The sequence below is a fragment of the Xyrauchen texanus genome, chromosome 19 (genome assembly GCF_025860055.1).
Source record: "Xyrauchen texanus isolate HMW12.3.18 chromosome 19, RBS_HiC_50CHRs, whole genome shotgun sequence".
NCBI lineage: Eukaryota > Metazoa > Chordata > Actinopteri > Cypriniformes > Catostomidae > Xyrauchen > Xyrauchen texanus.
Genome location: NC_068294.1, coordinates 9,550,147 through 9,567,902, shown reverse-complemented (window position 1 = coordinate 9,567,902; position 17,756 = coordinate 9,550,147). Strand labels below are relative to the sequence as shown.

Below are 17,756 nucleotides of genomic sequence, written 5' to 3'. Positions count from 1 at the left end.
CGGAGCAGGGCGACTAGTGCCGGTTACATAAACAATGGCTACCGGATTCACTTTACGTCACCAACTGGCTCATATTACACACAAAAATGATCTTTTGCCACAACCTGCTGGCTAACATATGTAATTTCAAAAATAAAGGCAGTAACTCCTTACAGATATGCACTGCTCTTACGCCTTAGTTTAGAATGGCACGAACACAAGTGGAGTGATACACACTGAAGTGTGTGCTAATCCTGTCAGACCATCAGTGCTCATGGAACGTCTCTCGTCCAATCAGATTTGAGGACCGGAACTAACTGTTGTATATGTATATATATATATACACACAGCAAATTTACCAGAGTTAAAACTGTAGTGTTAATGAAAGGTTTATGAGTTCAGAGTTAATTTATCTCAAATTGGAGTTAATTCACAAATGTGGTCATTGTATTTCCCTCTCTTTAAAAAAAAGAGTTGGTGTCCAAGTGCAGTGTTAAACCTACAGTGTTGATATGAAGATCTATGTACTTGACAACTGAATAGTTTTTAAAAACCTAGACACAAGCCAGTGATAGCTAAAAAGCTACATGACACAAATGCAATGTAACCAGGATTTTTACTCTAAAAATTTTTTTCAGCTTTTAACCTTAAGTGAAATTATTCTTGGTTAGAAATTAGAGAAAATGAGACAAAGTTTAACATTTTAAAGTGACATTTTTTGCTGATCGTGTCCGCTTGTTTTGAAGTTAGCAGGCATCATGGTGCATGTAAACTGCGCATGCTCCTTTTATGCCAAAAGTATGTTGCAGATTTAAAAAAGGATCTCAATTCTTGGGTTTCATTTACAACATACATTGTTTTTTTGCAAATAAACACAGCTTTGTCTTTTGCAGTACTTTTTTTTTTTTTTTTGCAAATATATACATCATCATTTTAACTCCATATGGGGTGGGGGAGGGGGTTCCAAGAGGTGTTGGTGTGTGTGAAGTGAAGTGAAGTGTAGATAAGAGCGGGGAACGGGTGTGCAGTAAAATACATTCAGTTCATCAGCCATTTGTTGATTCTCCACATAGCAAGAATATGGTGTCATATACTCAGTGTTGGGTGTAATGCATTACTAAGTAATTAATAACTGTAATTAAATTACTTTTTCATTGAAAAAAGAAAAGAGATTACTCTTAATTTTTCAGTATTTTAATTACAGTTACTTCTGATGTAATTGTGTTAAATACAGTATAGACTATAGAATAATTCTATCTAAAACAATTGTGAATTGAAAACCAAATTTCAATTAGGGCAGTGGTGGCTCAGTGGTTAAGGCTCTGGGTTACGCAGAAGGTCAGGGGTTCAAGCCCCAACACCACCAAGACACCACTGTTGGGCCCTTGAGCAAGGCCCTTGAACCTATCTGCTCCAGGGGTGCCGTATCATGGCTGACCCTGCACTCTGACCCCAGCTTAGCTGGGATATGTGAAAAATAAATAATTTCGCCATGTATATGCAGAAATGTATGTATAATGTGTGACAATTGATCAGTGTATTTATTATTTACACAGATGCATATATATATATATATATATATATATATATATATATATATATATATATATATATATATATATATATATATATATATATATATATATATATAGTCTAATAATATTATAATGTAATATTTATATTTCTGGGTAGTTTTTGGAGGGAGTTGGGTTTTTATTTTGAGTAGTTCTTCTAATTTATGTCTGTTTACAGGTTTTTGTTCGTTGATATTAAGTTTCATCACACTGTATTTTGTATAATATAGAAAGGCCATTTTAATACAAAAATACATAATTTTCACTTTTGCTGTGCCTATTTGTTTTATGCAGTTATAGTAAATGACCAATGTTAAAGAAATCACTAGTAACCGTTCAAATTATTTTGAATCTCCAATATGTAAATGTTATCCTTTGCACCGATTATTATGTTATTATTATTTAAAAAAAATTAATTCCAGATTTTGGACATCACAGATTTTTAAAATGCTATGGTTCACACAAGAAACAAGAGGTCAACACCGCCACCGAAATCCCATTTTCCACCGTGATCTCGCGAGATTTGCTCTACAACTAATTCTAGCGGAAGTAGATTCAAAGTCTCTTTTTCGGCGGCCATAGCGACAAGCGTCAGGGTAAGCAAAGATTGCTAAAGCATTTCACAAACATCCTTTGCCATCCATGTGGATTTTGGGTCCCTTAAATGTTAAAACACACATTATCGTGACACAATATCACTATCGTTAATTTAGGAGTGCTATTTCTTCCACACAGTAAAGAATTACGTTAGATTCGCCTAAGTTTAGCCAGTGTCTGCAGTAAGTGCTCTGGCCTGTCCCGTGCGAGTAACGTTAGCAATATTTGCATCACTAAACAAGACTGTAAATTCGTTTCATTAAGTGGCACAGGTTCTCGCTCAATCACTCTTGAAACTCTGAAAATGTGACTATGTTGTCAGTGGTTTTGACTGATATGTCGCTCAATGCTATACACGAAATGCTGTACATGACGTGAAAGCACATGTTTTTAAATTAATAGGGTGTTATTGTTTTTGGACAGCACGACCGCATTACTTAAAGTAATGTGAATTATTGTGTTCTCATGTCCAAAAAGATACGATTGAGGATCACTTCTGTAGGACAGATGTAAGAGGCATTTTTTGATTTTAATCTGATCATTTGTCTGGAGTTGAGTTTGAACTGTGTCCTATTATTTGCAGCCATCATGAAGCTCAATATATTTGTGACCTCTTCCCGGCGCAAGAACCGCAAGAGGCATTTCAATGCCCCTTCACACGTCCGCAGGAAGATCATGTCCTCCCCTCTGTCCAAAGAGCTTCGCCAGAAATACAACGTGAGGTCCGTGCCCATCCGCAAGGACGATGAGGTCCAGGTGAGGTGGCATTGCCAATTTATTCAACCCGATCACTGTTAAAATGACTAAAATGTGATCAAATATAATCGCTTTAGTTTAGACGTGGTCTTTGTTTCACTAGTTGTTTTGGGCAAGATCAGTAGTTTTGGACTTGTGCTGTAAACAAATCTATACATTTGTGGAGATGCTGTGTCTGTAACATTTGAATAGTGAAAATGCTTTTAGTGGCATCTTTAGTGGTGTACATCTAAAGGGAGAAATATGGTCATCTTACTGGCCCATTTAACTTGTCTTGCTTATTTTCATCAGGTTGTCCGGGGACACTACAAAGGCCAACAGATTGGCAAAGTTGTCCAGGTCTACAGAAAGAAGTATGTGATTTACATCGAGCGTGTGCAGCGCGAGAAGGCCAATGGCACCACAGTACATGTTGGCATCCACCCCAGCAAGGTAAGGGACTGTTATATCTACAGAAGTTTTGTTTTTTGTTTTTTTCTTTCTTTGTTTCTTTATAAGGAAAAAAATATGCTAGACTAATATTTGTTAAATATGGTGCAGGTTGTCTGGAAATATTCTGTTTTATAGCTAATTTTAAAAAAGATATTCATCTTGCATTCTGCACTTTGTAAGTGCTAATTATGATTCTCATCTGAAACACGCAAGCGTGTGTTGATTTAAGGAGCGAGTCGAGATATTCCAATGGAATAATGAAAGGGACATTGTTCATTTTTCGGGTGACAAGATTTCAAGTATCTGTTTTGTCTTTAACATTGTGATGGCTGAATTAACAGAAAAAGGAAAGTGTCCGCAACCCAGCATTTTAAGATCGGGTGACTAGCATAACCTTATCACTAGGGCTGGGATAAACGATTAATCTAGCGATTTATTTTTTTCAGTCCGATTCGATTTCGATTAATCGACTTGTGACAACACCGGTAATACCGGTTTCATCGGGGGTGGGGGTGTATAAAATGTTTTAAAAAAAAAAACATTTGCCGGGAGTTTGATTGACTGGCGATCTGATCAATCAATCATACGCCATTTTTGTCCGACAAAGTAGTCAGGAGAGAGAAGATTAACGTCGGTGGATTTGAATTTGAATAATGGATTGTAGGCTACTGTACTGACATCTTTTCGCGGTTAAAACAACAGTCCTTCTGATGTAGGCTACATTCATGTTTAGCCTATTTGATGCTATAAATTAACCAAGGAAAAGATGATCGGTTCACGAGCAGCTTTAACTGAGGCAATCTGTCACGACACATTAAAGAGCCACAAAATAGTAGGCCTATTTATGGTTTAATTTTCTTTGAATGACCAAATTTGAAAGTTGAGACTTTATTAAATGTTACCTGCTTGGTCCTGTCTGTCAGCGTTGTCAGTGTCCTCTATGTATTTTTCACGACATTCATAGCTATAAGCGCATTATTAATAGCTATAGCTGAAAACTTTAGGTGTCGACAACGTATTATAGCCTACTCCAACATCGAGTGCAAAGTGGGGAGTTGAAAAAAAACTTACGGTGCTCTGTCATCTGCAGCTGCTCCCGGGTGGTGCCTCTTCAGATGCTGGTGCATTGCCGTGGTGCTAGAATGGAAGGCCATCTCCATTTTGCAAAGACGACATATCACAGAATTGTTTCCTTTTAAATTAAAGAATTCCCATACTTAATAGGAACGAGTACATGCCGTCTTGCACTTCTGCACTACTCGCCGGCGCCGCCATCTTTGTTTTGGGTCCGACGAATCGACGCGCATGACGTCGACGCGTTGTCCCAGCCCTACTTATCACAAAATTAAATGCTTGCAGAGTTGTGTCCAGATAACTAAAAAAAGTATGTGCATGTACACCTTCTTTGAATGTGATCAGAATCCGTTCCTGGCCACCTCTGGATGTGGTTCAGTGATCCGACAACAATGTGTCTTGGGTGTATTTACACCTGTCATTTAATGTGGCCAAGTGCAGTCCGTTAGCGATCACCCAAAACGCATGTCAATGCAAGGCCCTGATCTCCCATGCTAAATCACCGCAAGTGAGATGTGTACAAAATGACTAAAAATGAACTTACAGAATATTTACTCTTAAATCTTATGAAACTGAGAAGACAAAATAGTGATTTACTTGGCTGCCAATAGAGTTTTTCCACGAGGGGCAGATAACCAGTCTGTTAATCAGACAATTGCATGTGCTTGTTCTCAAAATTGACAAATATTGTGAGATTATATAGATCTGTCGGTTAGTGTGCGGTTGAAGCATCTAACAGGTAGCAGCGCACTAAATACTTCTGTAGTTTTATATGGTTTATTAAGTAAATACTGACTCCAATTTCATTACATATAAACCAATCAAAGCCAGTGGCTTTGGATTAACTTGTGTTGCCAGTCTTCCTGACAAAAACGATGAAAGGGCATTTGTCCAGTGTGTGATCGCTGACACATTTATGTTCCTTTATCTGAGCATAGTTCCCTAGATTGTACAGATGGTTGTCTGAGCATATCCAGATGATCTGTTTAGAGTTACAGATTGTTAATGAGATGTTATAACTTTGAACAGGTATTAGCCCTGTTTGTGCTTATTATAAAGTCCCTTTTTGTGATCAGAAATGTCAGTTATTTTATTAACTGCTTTGTTAATATGGAATCATCTGCAAGAAGGACAGACAAATGGCTGCATTTAATGGAATGAAAATACTCTCATCATTTACTCACGTCATCCCAGATGTGTATGACTTAAGCAGAACACACATATTTGTAGAAGGATATCTCTGATCTGTAGGTCCAATGCAAGTGAATGGTGATCGGGCCTTTTGTAGATCCAAAAAGCACAAAATCTGCATTAAAGGAATCCATCAGACTCCAGTGGTTTAATCCATGTCTTCTGAATTGATCCAGTTGGGGTTGTATGAGAACAGACCAAAATATTAACAAATTTTCTTTACATCTTGACAGCAGTCTCCTTTGTGATCTTGATTTCAAGCTGAATTACACTTCCTGTGGTGCCATCTTGCGCTCTGTGCATGTATCAAACATTAGGAAGTGTAATGAAGCTTGAAATTCGTGATAGTGTCTAGAGACTGAAATAACGATATGTACTGTGAAAAATTAGGTAAATTTTGGTCTGCTTTCACCCACTGTAGTCATATGGATTACTTTTATGCTGACTTAATGCTTTTTGGAGCTTCCAAGACCTGATCTCCATTCACTCGCATTGTATGGACCTATAGAGCTGAAATTTTCTTCTGCTGAACACAAAGATTTTTAGAAGTCATACACATCTGGGATAGCATGAGGGTGTGAGTAAATCAGAAAATTTCCATTTTTGGGTGAACCATCCCTTTAACTGTGCATTACAGTGCATCTGGGCTGTTTTACCTGTGTTGTTAGAGCTGATATATGCAATTATATTTGACTGACTGGTTCTTCAGGCTGTTTTATTTGCACTTTTGTGGACTTTTTAATCCAATAAAAAAATCTTGTCCTCCAGGTGGTGATCACCAGGCTAAAGCTTGACAAGGATCGCAAGAAGATCCTTGAGCGCAAGTCCAAGTCCCGACAGGACAATAAGGAGAAGGGCAAATACAAGGAGGAGACCATTGAGAAAATGCAGGAGTGAAATTATGATTTTGTTATCAATAAAAGACTGTTAAAAACATGAATATTTTGTGGTTCTTTTGAGAGTGGGATTTCACAAATTGTACTTAAACTGTAGAAGTATTTTAGGTTTGAGCTCAATTGTGTATGCACTTGTAATATGGTAAAGCATACAAGACAGTGCTGTGTCTTTAAATTATCTTATTTTATTAGACCACCATGTTCTGTTTTGGGTCTGCGAGAGACCTTTGATTAATGAAACTTTGCATTAAAGTATCAGCCTGATACTTAGTAACCAATAATAGTCTTATGTGAACTGTTTTTAAACTCTTCAAATTAACATGGTAATGTAATACTACTTTTTGTGGTCTAGGAGACTGCAAGGATAAAAGTTAAAGAAATGCAGTGAATTTTCATACACTAGGATTCCCTGATTGGTGTAGTAGAAGAAAAACCATCTTGTCCGTTGTTTACTTTGGTTTGTTTTATTGTATTTTTCTAAGATGTGTTTTTGGGTCAAATAGGCCCCAAACAAAATTCACAGTTCTGAAACATTTAAATGATCTCATTTACTCCCAGATGTGTATGACTAACTTCTGCTGAACACAAATTAATATTTTAAGGAGAATATTTCAGCTCTGTTGGTCCTTTCAATTCAAGTGAATGGTGATCATTTTGATGGTCCCAAAAGCACAAAAAGTAATCCATAAGACTCCAGTGGGTGTGCTTTCTATCTTCTGAAGTGCAATGATTGATGTGGGTGAGAAGTTGATCAATGCTTAAATCCTTTTTACTGTATATCTCCACTTTCGGGTATCACACATGACTTTCAGAGGTGAAAGTGGAGATTTATAGTAAACATATTTCGCCCCCACACCTATCATCAATCAATACTTTATTGCCAAACAACATAGTTTGGAATTTTTCCCTGTGAGCTCACAACAATAATAACATACAATAAAGACTTTGAGAGAAAAACAATATCAGTGCAACAGCAAATCAACATCACGCACCACTGGGTTCAACATAAGAAAACAGCCCATCATTGTATGGTAATGTACAGATGTGTGAGTCCTGGAGGAATTAAGAACATGAACAATCCTACAATAAGTACTATTTAGGAAGTACTTACAGTAGGATTGTACAGTAAGTACAGGACATATCACTTTTGAAGATATTAAACCACTGGATTAATTTAATGAATCAGCTGAAGAAAGTCATACATATCTGAGATGGCATGAGGGTGAATAAATGATGAGAGAATAAAAAAAAATTGGGTGAACTATTCCTTAAACTTGTAGTAAAACGGAGGGTTAATGCTTCCGGGGGGAATATTCATTTTAATGTTTTTTTTGTTTAAATGCACATAAAGCATTTAGGTCTCTGCGACCCCAAACATGATCGAAAAGTCAGTCTCGTCAGATCATGTGCGTTCACAGCATAAGGGACAAGCACAGTTTGAGCAATACATTGTTTCTTCATAGGTGGAAAAATGTACGCAGGGACATTCTTCACAGACATTTTAAACAGGGAACTACATAAACTTCTGGCAACTTGTCAACCTGATGGTTCACTCCCTGATTCTAATTGCCCCAAATGAATTGTAATGATCAGATTTGCACTAATTGTTTTTTGTTTGTTTTTTACAATGTGATATGCCAGTGAGATTACATTTTTAATAATACGTGCTGGAGAAAAGGCTCATGTGACTCCAATGTAGATTAAATAAAAGTGACACTGACAAGACCAGCAGTACCAAAAGAAGGCGGTATTAATTTGATCTGTATTTTCCACAGTGTGAGTGCAGAGGAGGTGAGCCATCATCATCATCAGTCAAGTCTGTAACTTCTCTTTACGGCCTGTGGACAGTCATGTGATCATCACCGTCCACACAGCAGTCGAGCGAGAGCGTCGTGGAGTCTGCTGAACTTTAGTCGTTTTACAGAAAATTAGTTCATAAACCTCGATATACATAGATTAAATAATGGCGAGCACATCTTTCGTGATTGCTGTATCAGTTATGACTGTCTTGTGGGGTCTTGTTGGTGGAGTTATTCCGCTTTTTATTCCCAAAGGACCGAATCGAGGGTAAGGAAACATTAGCATTTCCATTAACTAAAATTGACTGAATATCATATATATGTCAAAGACATGCTGTATAACACTGAAAGTGTGAGACCTGGTAAAGACTTTATAAAAAGAACAAGTTTTAGTAGATAAGTCAGTTTAAGCATAATACAGTTGTTTTAAGACTTTTGAAGAGCCAAATAAGCACCAAAACCAAGCAAAGTTTGTGATCTGACTTGCATGGATATAGGAAAACCATTAAATTACGAAAATACAGTGTTTTTCTGAAATAGTTCTGTCTTTGAGCTGGATGTATCATGTGACAGAGGGGTTAGTCGTGAAACGTAAAAGTCCCAGCTGACTTTTTGTGCTAATTTGTATACATCGTGTTAATAAAATATCATTAGTTAACATTGTATTTTCTGCTCATTAGAGTCATTGTGACCATGTTGGTACTGACTGCAGTTTGTTGCTACCTGTTGTAAGTACATTTCCTTTCAAATATTTTTCATGTTTTATATATATTAAAGTTATTATCTTTAGTTACACGTACAAATGAATGCATTTAAATGTATTTGTATGTTACACACCATAATATGGCTCTACTGTCCCTTTGTTGTGAATTATTTAGTATTTTGAAGAAATAGGATTGTGTTTTATTCAAGCAGCCATAAGGAGGCAGTGCTTGCCAAAAAAAGTTATGCATGATATAACTTTTGGTATTATAATAATAGAAGTTGGGCATTTTCAGTTTTTATTCAATGTAATTTTTATTTGGGGGAAATGTATATTTATTAATGTAAGTGTCTTGGGGCATTTTCGGACTGCTGCCTGCAATTTTCACACTCAAATTTAAAAGCTTACCATTTACACATATTGTGGACTAATTGCCAAAAATGGTCTACATTTTTTTTTACTTCCTAATTTGTAAGCATGTAATTCTGTTCACTCCATCTCCCGCCAAACAGTCTTATTTTATTCCACCAGATGGCAGTAAGTACTCACTTTTTTCCTTCTATCACTCTCCATCACAAAATGTATCTGAATCTGAAATGTAGGTGGCGCTCTAGAGTATTTTAGCCCTCATAAATGTGTTCGTCCATAGACATTCAGTCTATTTTTCTAATCATGCACCACCACCATTGTTTCATTGAATATCTCGGCCTCTGAGTGGACTAGAAGCTCAATCTAGAAAGCTGAGATCCTCCCCTTTGCGATGATGTATATAGTCGATAACGGATATTTCTGATGATTTGTTTAGCATGCTTCTCCAGCTGGACCACATATTTTGTTCTGGACATCCAAGATATAACATTGTATTATTCAACTAAGCAAGCTCACAGACAAGTACAAAATGGCTCATTTCTAAGAAAACTGCCTAAGGTAAAAGCAGATATATAATATTTTTTAGCTATTTGAGGCTTACAGCAGCAGTGATCGGCACATAAAATAGAAGTTTGTATTTGATGCTTTACAGATATCACATTTAACTTTGATTCTTTTGAAAATCTTTCAAACTGGTATTATGACAACATAATAAACTATACAGTTACATTTCTGAGAATGAGAGCTTTTATTTGATATATGATTTGTCTATTTACATGCTATTTGAAAGACCTTTATATTCATATTTCTACCACATAACTTCTAGGTGGTGCTGATTTTTGACTCAAATTATTTCAGGCCTTTAATTTATGTAACATAAATGCAGAAGTGATAATTATCTATGAAATTTCATATTCCTGATTTCAAACGATACCGCATATGCCTGATTTATGTATTTAGAGACTTTAAGGGTAAAAGTGACATATCACCCCGTATTGGACCTGCAGAGTTAGAAGACAAAGTTAAAACAAAATTAAGCCAATATAGGAATTATATACAGGCTATTTCAAAGAGAATTATGCAGTTATTAAATGTTATTAGCAAGAAGACCTCTATAGTATGTGTATATACTATAGTATATACACATATTATACGTATATAGTATAATATATACTATAGTATAATATATATATACACTCACCTAAAGGATTATTAGGAACACCTGTTCAATTTTTCATTAATGCAATTATCTAATCAACCAATCACATGGCAGTTGCTTCAATGCATTTAGGGGTGTGGTCCTGGTCAAGACAATCTCCTGAACTCCAAACTGAATGTCAGAATGGGAAAGAAAGGTGATTTAAGCAATTTTGAGCGTGGCATGGTTGTTGGTGCCAGACGGGCCGGTCTGAGTATTTCACAATCTGCTCAGTTACTGGGATTTTCACGCACAACCATTTCTAGGGTTTACAAAGAATGGTGTGAAAAGGAAAAACATCCAGTATGCGGCAGTCCTGTGGGCTGAAAATGCCTTGTTGATGCTAGAGGTCAGAGGAGAATGGGCCGACTGATTCAAGCTGATAGAAGAGCAACTTTGCCTGAAATAACCACTCGCTACAACCGAGGTATGCAGCAAAGCATTTGTGAAGCCACAACACGCACAACCTTGAGGCGGATGGGCTACAACAGCAGAAGACCCCACCGGGTACCACTCATCTCCACTACAAATAGGAAAAAGAGGCTACAATTTGCAAGAGCTCACCAAAATTGGACAGTTGAAGACTGGAAAAATGTTGCCTGTTCTGATGAGTCTCGATTTCTGTTGAGACATTCAGATGGTAGAGTCAGAATTTGGCGTAAACAGAATGAGAACATGGATCCATCATGCCTTGTTACCACTGTGCAGGCTGGTGGTGGTGGTGTAATGGTGTGGGGGATGTTTTCTTGGTGCACTTTAGGCCCCTTAGTGCCAATTGGGCATCGTTTAAATGCCACGGCCTACCTGAGCATTGTTTCTGACCATGTCCATCCCTTTATGGCCACCATGTACCCATCCTCTGATGGCTACTTCCAGCAGGATAATGCACCATGTCACAAAGCTCGAATCATTTCAAATTGGTTTCTTGAACATGACAATGAGTTCACTGTACTAAAATGGCCCCCACAGTCACCAGATCTCAACCCAATAGAGCATCTTTGGGATGTGGTGGAACGGGAGCTTCGTGCCCTGGATGTGCATCCCACAAATCTCCATCAACTGCAAGATGCTATCCTATCAATATGGGCCAACATTTCTGAAGAATGCTTTCAGCACCTTGTTGAATCAATGCCACGTAGAATTAAGGCAGTTCTGAAGGCGAAAGGGGGTCAAACACAGTATTAGTATGGTGTTCCTAATAATCCTTTAGGTGAGTGTGTGTGTATATATATATATAATTACTTATACTACCGTTCAAAAGTATGGGGTCACTTGCCTGAAATGTTTCTCCTGATCTTAAAAATCTTTTGTTCTGAAGCCATAAGCTTAAATGTTTGAAATTTAGTTTTGTAGACAAAAATATAATTGTGCCAACATATTAATATATTTAATTATAAAACTAAAATGTAATTTGAATTGTTTTTATTTTAAATGTATGACTTGGACCAAATAATAAAGAAAAGAAGCCAAAAAGTGCCCAACATAGATGGAACTCCTTCAGTACTGTTTAAAAAGCATCCCAGGGCGATACCTCAAGAAGTTGCTTGAGAAAATGTCAAGAGTTAAGAGCCACTTTGAAGATGCTGAAATATAACACCATTTTAATGCATTTTTATTTTATTTTGTTTAGTCACAACATAATTCCCGTAGTTCCATTTATTTTATTCCATTGTTTTGATGATTTTCTTTTTTTCACATTTTAGAATAATAGTAGAGGAAGAGTAAGTGACCCTAAACTTTTGAACGTGTGTGTGTATGTATGTGTATGTATGTGTATGTATATATATATTATACATGCACAGGGTTGGGAGGGTTACTTTTGAAATGTATTCCACCACAGAATACATGCTGAAAATTTGTAACATATTCTGTTAAATTACTCAAGGTCAGTAATGTAATGTAACCTAAATACTTTGGATTACTTCTTCAGCACTGGCAGATTTATTTACTTCTCTTGACTATAAATAATTCAATAAGTAAAATCTGCCTGTACAATAAGACAGATGTTAAAAATACATTATCTGAAAAAAGACTAAATATCTTATGCACTGTTGTTTCTAAAACAAGAGAAAATATCAAAAACTTTTTCTGATCGCATCATTTATATGGATAAATGTTTCCCAACTGAATGCACAAAATATTACATAACAAAATATTCAATAAAATGGAAAGTAATCTCTTAATCAAAATACTTTTTTTTTAATGTAACTGTATTCTGATTACCAACGATTTCAATTGTAACTAGTGAAATAGTTACTTATATTTTGTATTTTAAATATGTAATACCATTACATGTATTCCGTATCTCCCCAACCCTGTATGTGTGTGTGTGTGTGTGTGTGTATATATATATATATATATACCTGGATTCAAACTAGCGAACTCCAGGGGTGGTAGCCAGCATCTTCACCACTGATCTATCCAGGCCCCCGTTAATCGTATTTTTTTATTTAAAAAATAAATAAATAAAAAAAATTTAAATACAACTTTTTTTTTTTTTGCGTATTATTGTAATGTCTTGTAAAATACTGTAATGTTTTTCACTCTGTTGGTTTTGCTTTAGCTGGCTTATAGCTATTCTAGCACAGCTGAACCCATTGCTTGGACCAACACTTAGCAATGATACCATCTGGTACCTCTTCTATCACTGGCCATAGGGTCTATTGCTGGATTCATTGGTCCCTTTACAAACCAGGTAAACTAGAATAAACATTCAGATTACCAAAATAAATTTAACTTTGTACTAAAATGCATGAGCATGTAGCTTTACATCACATTTTGTAGAGTTGATTAGCTTGCTCTATATTCTCTTTACCCTCTGCAGATGCTGGAAGTTTGTAGATTGCCAAAAATAAGAGAACATTTCGCCGTCGCTTTCTCTACAAGGGAAAACACCTTTCGATTCAAGATTTACATGCTGTTCTCTGAAGAATGACGACCAAATGCCTGTTTGTGGAATATGATTTGTGCTGATATATTTATTTGAGCTCATGTTCAAGGAAAGAAGCCAATAAATGCTTTGCCTTTTTTGTTTTATGAGTATTGTACTTTGTGCAGTGTTAAATTACATGATCGTTAGACTAGCTTTTTATTTGTATGATTCTGTATGTAAAATAAATAAATGAATGAGGAGAGGAAATGTTTTTTTTCATGATTTACAGCTGTGTCCAGTTTTTTAAAAGCACAGTTTAATTGGTGCAACACTTTATATCGACTTCATCTGCTGGAGAAAGTTACACCGATACATTAAAAGCATTAAAGAGGCAAATTGGTTAAAAAATGGCTTTAAAAATCACACAGACAATCTGAGATGACTGCCAAACCATATCAAATCTGATCTTGATTATACCAAGTTTGGATTTGTCATAACGTGTCTTTAGGGATTCGGGGTCGTGACATTGTGCATTCACATTCCTCTTTATGAGGAGTCCCATTAGAGGAGCCGTCGCTGTGGTTTTGCTCTTTAGTTTGGCACACGGGACAGCAGGCTGTCAGACCGTTCTCTCTACAGGTGGTGCACGACAGTACTAGCTGGCAGCAGAAGTCCGTGGAGCACAGCTGATATTGGTCCCACGGGAAACTACAGTATCTGCACTCTGGGGAAACAAGACAATTCATGTAAAGTCGGTTAATTGATATTAGGACTTTTGAAATGTGAATAAGCACAAAAAGCTTGCACTACACACCCGAGATGATGTCCTTGTTGAACGCGATTGCATAGCGTTCATCAAACACAAAGAGTTTGCCACGGTAGAAGCCGTCAGGAAACTGCTCGAGGTATTTGTGAATGCCACCTTTAAGCTGGTACACCTCCTTGCAGACATTCTGAAAATGGCTTCATAAGTCTGCGCAAGTTTATTCAAGATTTGTTAAATCATTTGCATTTCAACTTACTTTAGATCGAAGGTAAGCTGACCCGCGTTCACAGCGAATTCCCCCCGTACAGTACATCAGAACCTTTTTGTCCTGGAAAAGATCCAGATTCTTATCCACATAGTCTGGGAAGTAGCTGAATTTCCGGATGTCAGGGGCCAAACACTGACTAAATTGACCCTGAGAACAGAGAGTGTCGTGTTTTTCACTGAACTATTATCAGTAACATACATAAAGTTCTGACATACTTGACTTTCTTAACCAAATAAAGAGATTCTTACAATTTTACTCTCATAGAAGTTTCTGCAGTCCAACAGTATTGTATCACTGTCTGCTGCAGACTTATTTTCAATGAGGGCCTTCACTTCTTTATGAAATTCTTCTGGTTCCAAATGTATTCCTTTTGCATAAAATATTGTTCATCTCAATATACGTACACACAGATTCATACATTTTATGAATGTTTTAAAGAAATTATTCATTATTGAATAATTGAAAAAAGGGTTTCCCTTACCCGCCATCCTGAAAGGGATGTCATCTGGATCCACACCCATAGGGACAATTTCTTTGTAGACACCAACCCTAAGATCAGAAAAGCACTCTGCACCTCCTTTACTTCTCTGAGGGAAAAATCAGTGATTCACATAGTATGAAAAGCACTTTTGCCTCTCATTTGTCCATTTAATTAATGTTATTTTGGACAGTTGCCATGTGGGATGTAGCACAGATTTCTTTACCTTGAAATCCTGTATTTGCAACAGTTTAAATGCTGGATGTAAAAGCATTGCTTTTATATAAAGATATGTGGCTGTTTTGGTGCCACCAACAGTACCATTGATACCCTCAGTAGCTACTCTTATCTGTGGAAAAAGAGAACCATTAAAATAAGAACACATGGTTAGTCACCATATCTTGTGTTGACATATGTTGTGCTCCATCTAAAACTATTTTACACAACATAGTTAATTCTATTATAATTACCATGTATGCAGCTAATTAAAAATGGTGAAAAATCTAGAAACAGTGACAAGGTCCATGACCTGAAGTAAAATGTACACTTTCCCTTAAACATTCATTTACGGTACAAATTAATATTCCGGGTTCAATACAAGTTAAAGGGAAAGTTCACCCAAATGAAAATTCTCTCATAATTTATGGAGTGAATGATGAGAGAATTTTCATTCCTCATGCCATCCTAGATGTGTTTGACGACTTTCTATCTTATGCCAAACACAAATTAAGATTTTTAGAAGAATTTCTCAGATCTGTAGGTGCATACAATGAATGGTGACCAAAACTTTGAAGCTCCAAAAAAACAAAGGCAGCATAAAAGTAATCCAGAGGACTTCAGTGGTTAATTCCATGTTTTCTGATGCGATTAGATCGATTTTTAATGAGAACAGACCAAGATGTAACTCAAAGATCAGTTACATTTATGCTGCCTTTACATGCTTGTGGTGATGGGGGCGTGGCCAAGCGATGTCTGTAGTGAGTGAGGCCAGGATAGGAAGAACGGTAAGGATTGACACCTGTGGGAAATTATCTCTAACAGATGTTCTGTGTTGCAGTGAGAGCTGGAGTGGGATAAGAGGTAATCCAGACCACTTGAGGAGAGAGAGTTGCACGCAGCAGTGTGGATGTGTGCATTCATTTATGTGTTAAGCTGAAAAGCCAACCTGTGTTAAAATTAAAAAGATTTACGTTGACAGTTCACCTGGACCTTGTTTCCTTCAAAGAGAGTTTGTGACTTGTCACAATGCTTTTTGAGCTTCAAGGTTCTGGCCACCATTCACTAGCATTGTAAGCGACTTACTGTCACCTCAATTTTTTTATTTTTTTCCTTCAAATAAACGACAGACAAGTCTAAATTATTATTATTTTTTTTGTAATCAACATAGTTTCAAAATGGACATGTTATGCACTGAATACCCACACACTATGTCAAAGTCTATTTTATATGGATTTCATTAGTTAAGTTAATGTTTAAGTTACCTTGCCTGTAAGCTGAAGTTTTGAACAGAGCTCTTTCTGCCACTGACAAATGACCTGAGGATTGTTTAACTGGCAGTAGTAGTAATACAGCAGAACTTCCCCTGGGCCCCTAAAAGAGATCAACTCCATGAAAACCATAAAATTATCTTCATATAAAAAGCACATTATCATCCTAATTCTACTTGGCAGATGATATCTGAATCTTGCGATGCAACTACCTGATCAGATCATCGTCTGAAACTTGGCTTGTATCAGGGATCCAGGATGAGATATCTTGAATGGACTCTTGCATTGAATCTTCGCTGTCAGTCTGCTGCAGCATCACGTCCAGCGTCTCAGTGGTGAGCTGGTGAATCTCACTGGCATGACTACTGGCTACATGTTTGTGAATGGATGATGACTCTTCGAATGACTTTCCACAGCAAAGCCAAAGAGCTGGGGAGATGCGTTCACAGGCTACTTTCTTGGATGCCACAAATGTAGCGAATGTCTAAAACCAGGGTGGAAAAGTAATACAGTTAAACACAGAAATATGAAAATTCGTACATATCTTATGAGTTGGCTATTTCGTATGGTCTCGCACGATGCTGTCTGCATAAACTGTAGGACTTCAACACGTGCAAATGTCCTGATGTTTAATGCGGAACTAAGCGCAAGTTCTGCACATGCTTATTTTATGCCCTTACCCAAACTTAACCAATCAGTAGAGTTTGTAAACATGATAGGAAGCTGTTATGTGTGACAAAAGCAAGTAATTTGCCTATGTATTTGATGGAAATTATGCCCAGCGACGTCATTGTCTGTAGTGAAAGTCGTAGGAATTCAAACGAGCAGTCACGCGATATCATACGAATTAGCCAAATTTAGAAAAGTCGTACGAATCCTGACGATTTCTGCATGAGAGTGTTTTGTAAATACTCTAAACAATGTATGTGATTTTAAAATGATAATCTCACCTTTTTCTTTACACACGAGTACAATTTCCTGGTTGTTGAAAAGTCGGGTTTGTCTCGTTTAAGGAGCTCAGGTCCAAGACTTTCAACATCCAAATTTACAAGCACACTCTCAGTGAAGCTGTCACGCGCCATTATATACAGCACTAACTATTTTTGAGAGAAAAACAAACATTTTCTATCAGATGTGTTTTTAAAACACATCTTTTAAACAGTATTTTCATGCAATGTATGTCGCTTCTCCCGAATAACTCACTAAATACCCAAATATATTAATACAAATGATTAAAAAGACTGTTGCGTCCTGCCCGCGGAAGAAATAACGAGACGCACAGCGACACCACGTGTGTCCGGTGACGCAGCGGTTAGG

The 17,756-nt window shown here is 36.9% G+C and overlaps 3 protein-coding genes across 3 annotated transcripts; 2 read left to right on the top strand and 1 right to left on the bottom strand.

Annotated features, from left to right (window-relative positions):
* Positions 1 to 2,051: 2,051 nt before the first annotated feature.
* LOC127659383 (60S ribosomal protein L26-like) lies at positions 2,052 to 6,543 on the top strand. The gene is made up of 4 exons (XM_052149171.1): positions 2,052 to 2,149; positions 2,734 to 2,906; positions 3,198 to 3,338; positions 6,372 to 6,543. Exons 2-4 carry the CDS (start codon positions 2,739 to 2,741, stop codon positions 6,498 to 6,500), a joined length of 438 nt encoding a protein of 145 aa, XP_052005131.1. The 5' UTR covers positions 2,052 to 2,149; positions 2,734 to 2,738; the 3' UTR covers positions 6,501 to 6,543.
* Positions 6,544 to 8,307: 1,764 nt separating this feature from the next.
* atp6v0e1 (ATPase H+ transporting V0 subunit e1) lies at positions 8,308 to 13,898 on the top strand. The gene is made up of 4 exons (XM_052150310.1): positions 8,308 to 8,566; positions 8,979 to 9,026; positions 13,132 to 13,263; positions 13,393 to 13,898. The coding sequence occupies exons 1-3, from the start codon at positions 8,463 to 8,465 to the stop codon at positions 13,223 to 13,225; spliced, it is 246 nt and encodes an 81-aa protein (XP_052006270.1). The 5' UTR covers positions 8,308 to 8,462; the 3' UTR covers positions 13,226 to 13,263; positions 13,393 to 13,898.
* A 33-nt stretch (positions 13,899 to 13,931) lies between these two features.
* LOC127660193 (thiosulfate sulfurtransferase/rhodanese-like domain-containing protein 2) lies at positions 13,932 to 17,714 on the bottom strand. Its single transcript, XM_052150309.1, has 9 exons — positions 17,390 to 17,714; positions 16,652 to 16,923; positions 16,434 to 16,542; positions 15,179 to 15,301; positions 14,956 to 15,061; positions 14,723 to 14,841; positions 14,463 to 14,621; positions 14,255 to 14,393; positions 13,932 to 14,164 (listed from the first exon to the last, which is right to left on the bottom strand). The coding sequence occupies exons 1-9, from the start codon at positions 17,519 to 17,521 to the stop codon at positions 13,932 to 13,934; spliced, it is 1,392 nt and encodes a 463-aa protein (XP_052006269.1). The 5' UTR covers positions 17,522 to 17,714.
* Positions 17,715 to 17,756: the final 42 nt, after the last annotated feature.

Bases quoted from the DNA above. Each gene is read 5' to 3' on its own strand.
- LOC127659383 (XM_052149171.1), top strand. From the start codon at position 2,739: ATGAAGCTCAATATATTTGTGACCTCTTCCCGGCGCAAGAACCGCAAG. The intron at 2,907-3,197 runs GTGAGGTGGCAT...TATTTTCATCAG, and splicing joins GCAAGGACGATGAGGTCCAG to GTTGTCCGGGGACACTACAA. The intron at 3,339-6,371 runs GTAAGGGACTGT...CTTGTCCTCCAG, and splicing joins TTGGCATCCACCCCAGCAAG to GTGGTGATCACCAGGCTAAA.
- atp6v0e1 (XM_052150310.1), top strand. From the start codon at position 8,463: ATGGCGAGCACATCTTTCGTGATTGCTGTATCAGTTATGACTGTCTTG. The intron at 8,567-8,978 runs GTAAGGAAACAT...TCTGCTCATTAG, and splicing joins CCCAAAGGACCGAATCGAGG to AGTCATTGTGACCATGTTGG. The intron at 9,027-13,131 runs GTAAGTACATTT...GTTTTGCTTTAG, and splicing joins GCAGTTTGTTGCTACCTGTT to CTGGCTTATAGCTATTCTAG.
- LOC127660193 (XM_052150309.1), bottom strand. From the start codon at position 17,521: ATGGCGCGTGACAGCTTCACTGAGAGTGTGCTTGTAAATTTGGATGTT. The intron at 16,543-16,651 runs GTAGTTGCATCG...GATCTCTTTTAG, and splicing joins TCAGACGATGATCTGATCAG to GGGCCCAGGGGAAGTTCTGC. The intron at 14,622-14,722 runs GTAAGAATCTCT...CTCTGTTCTCAG, and splicing joins ACTTCTATGAGAGTAAAATT to GGTCAATTTAGTCAGTGTTT.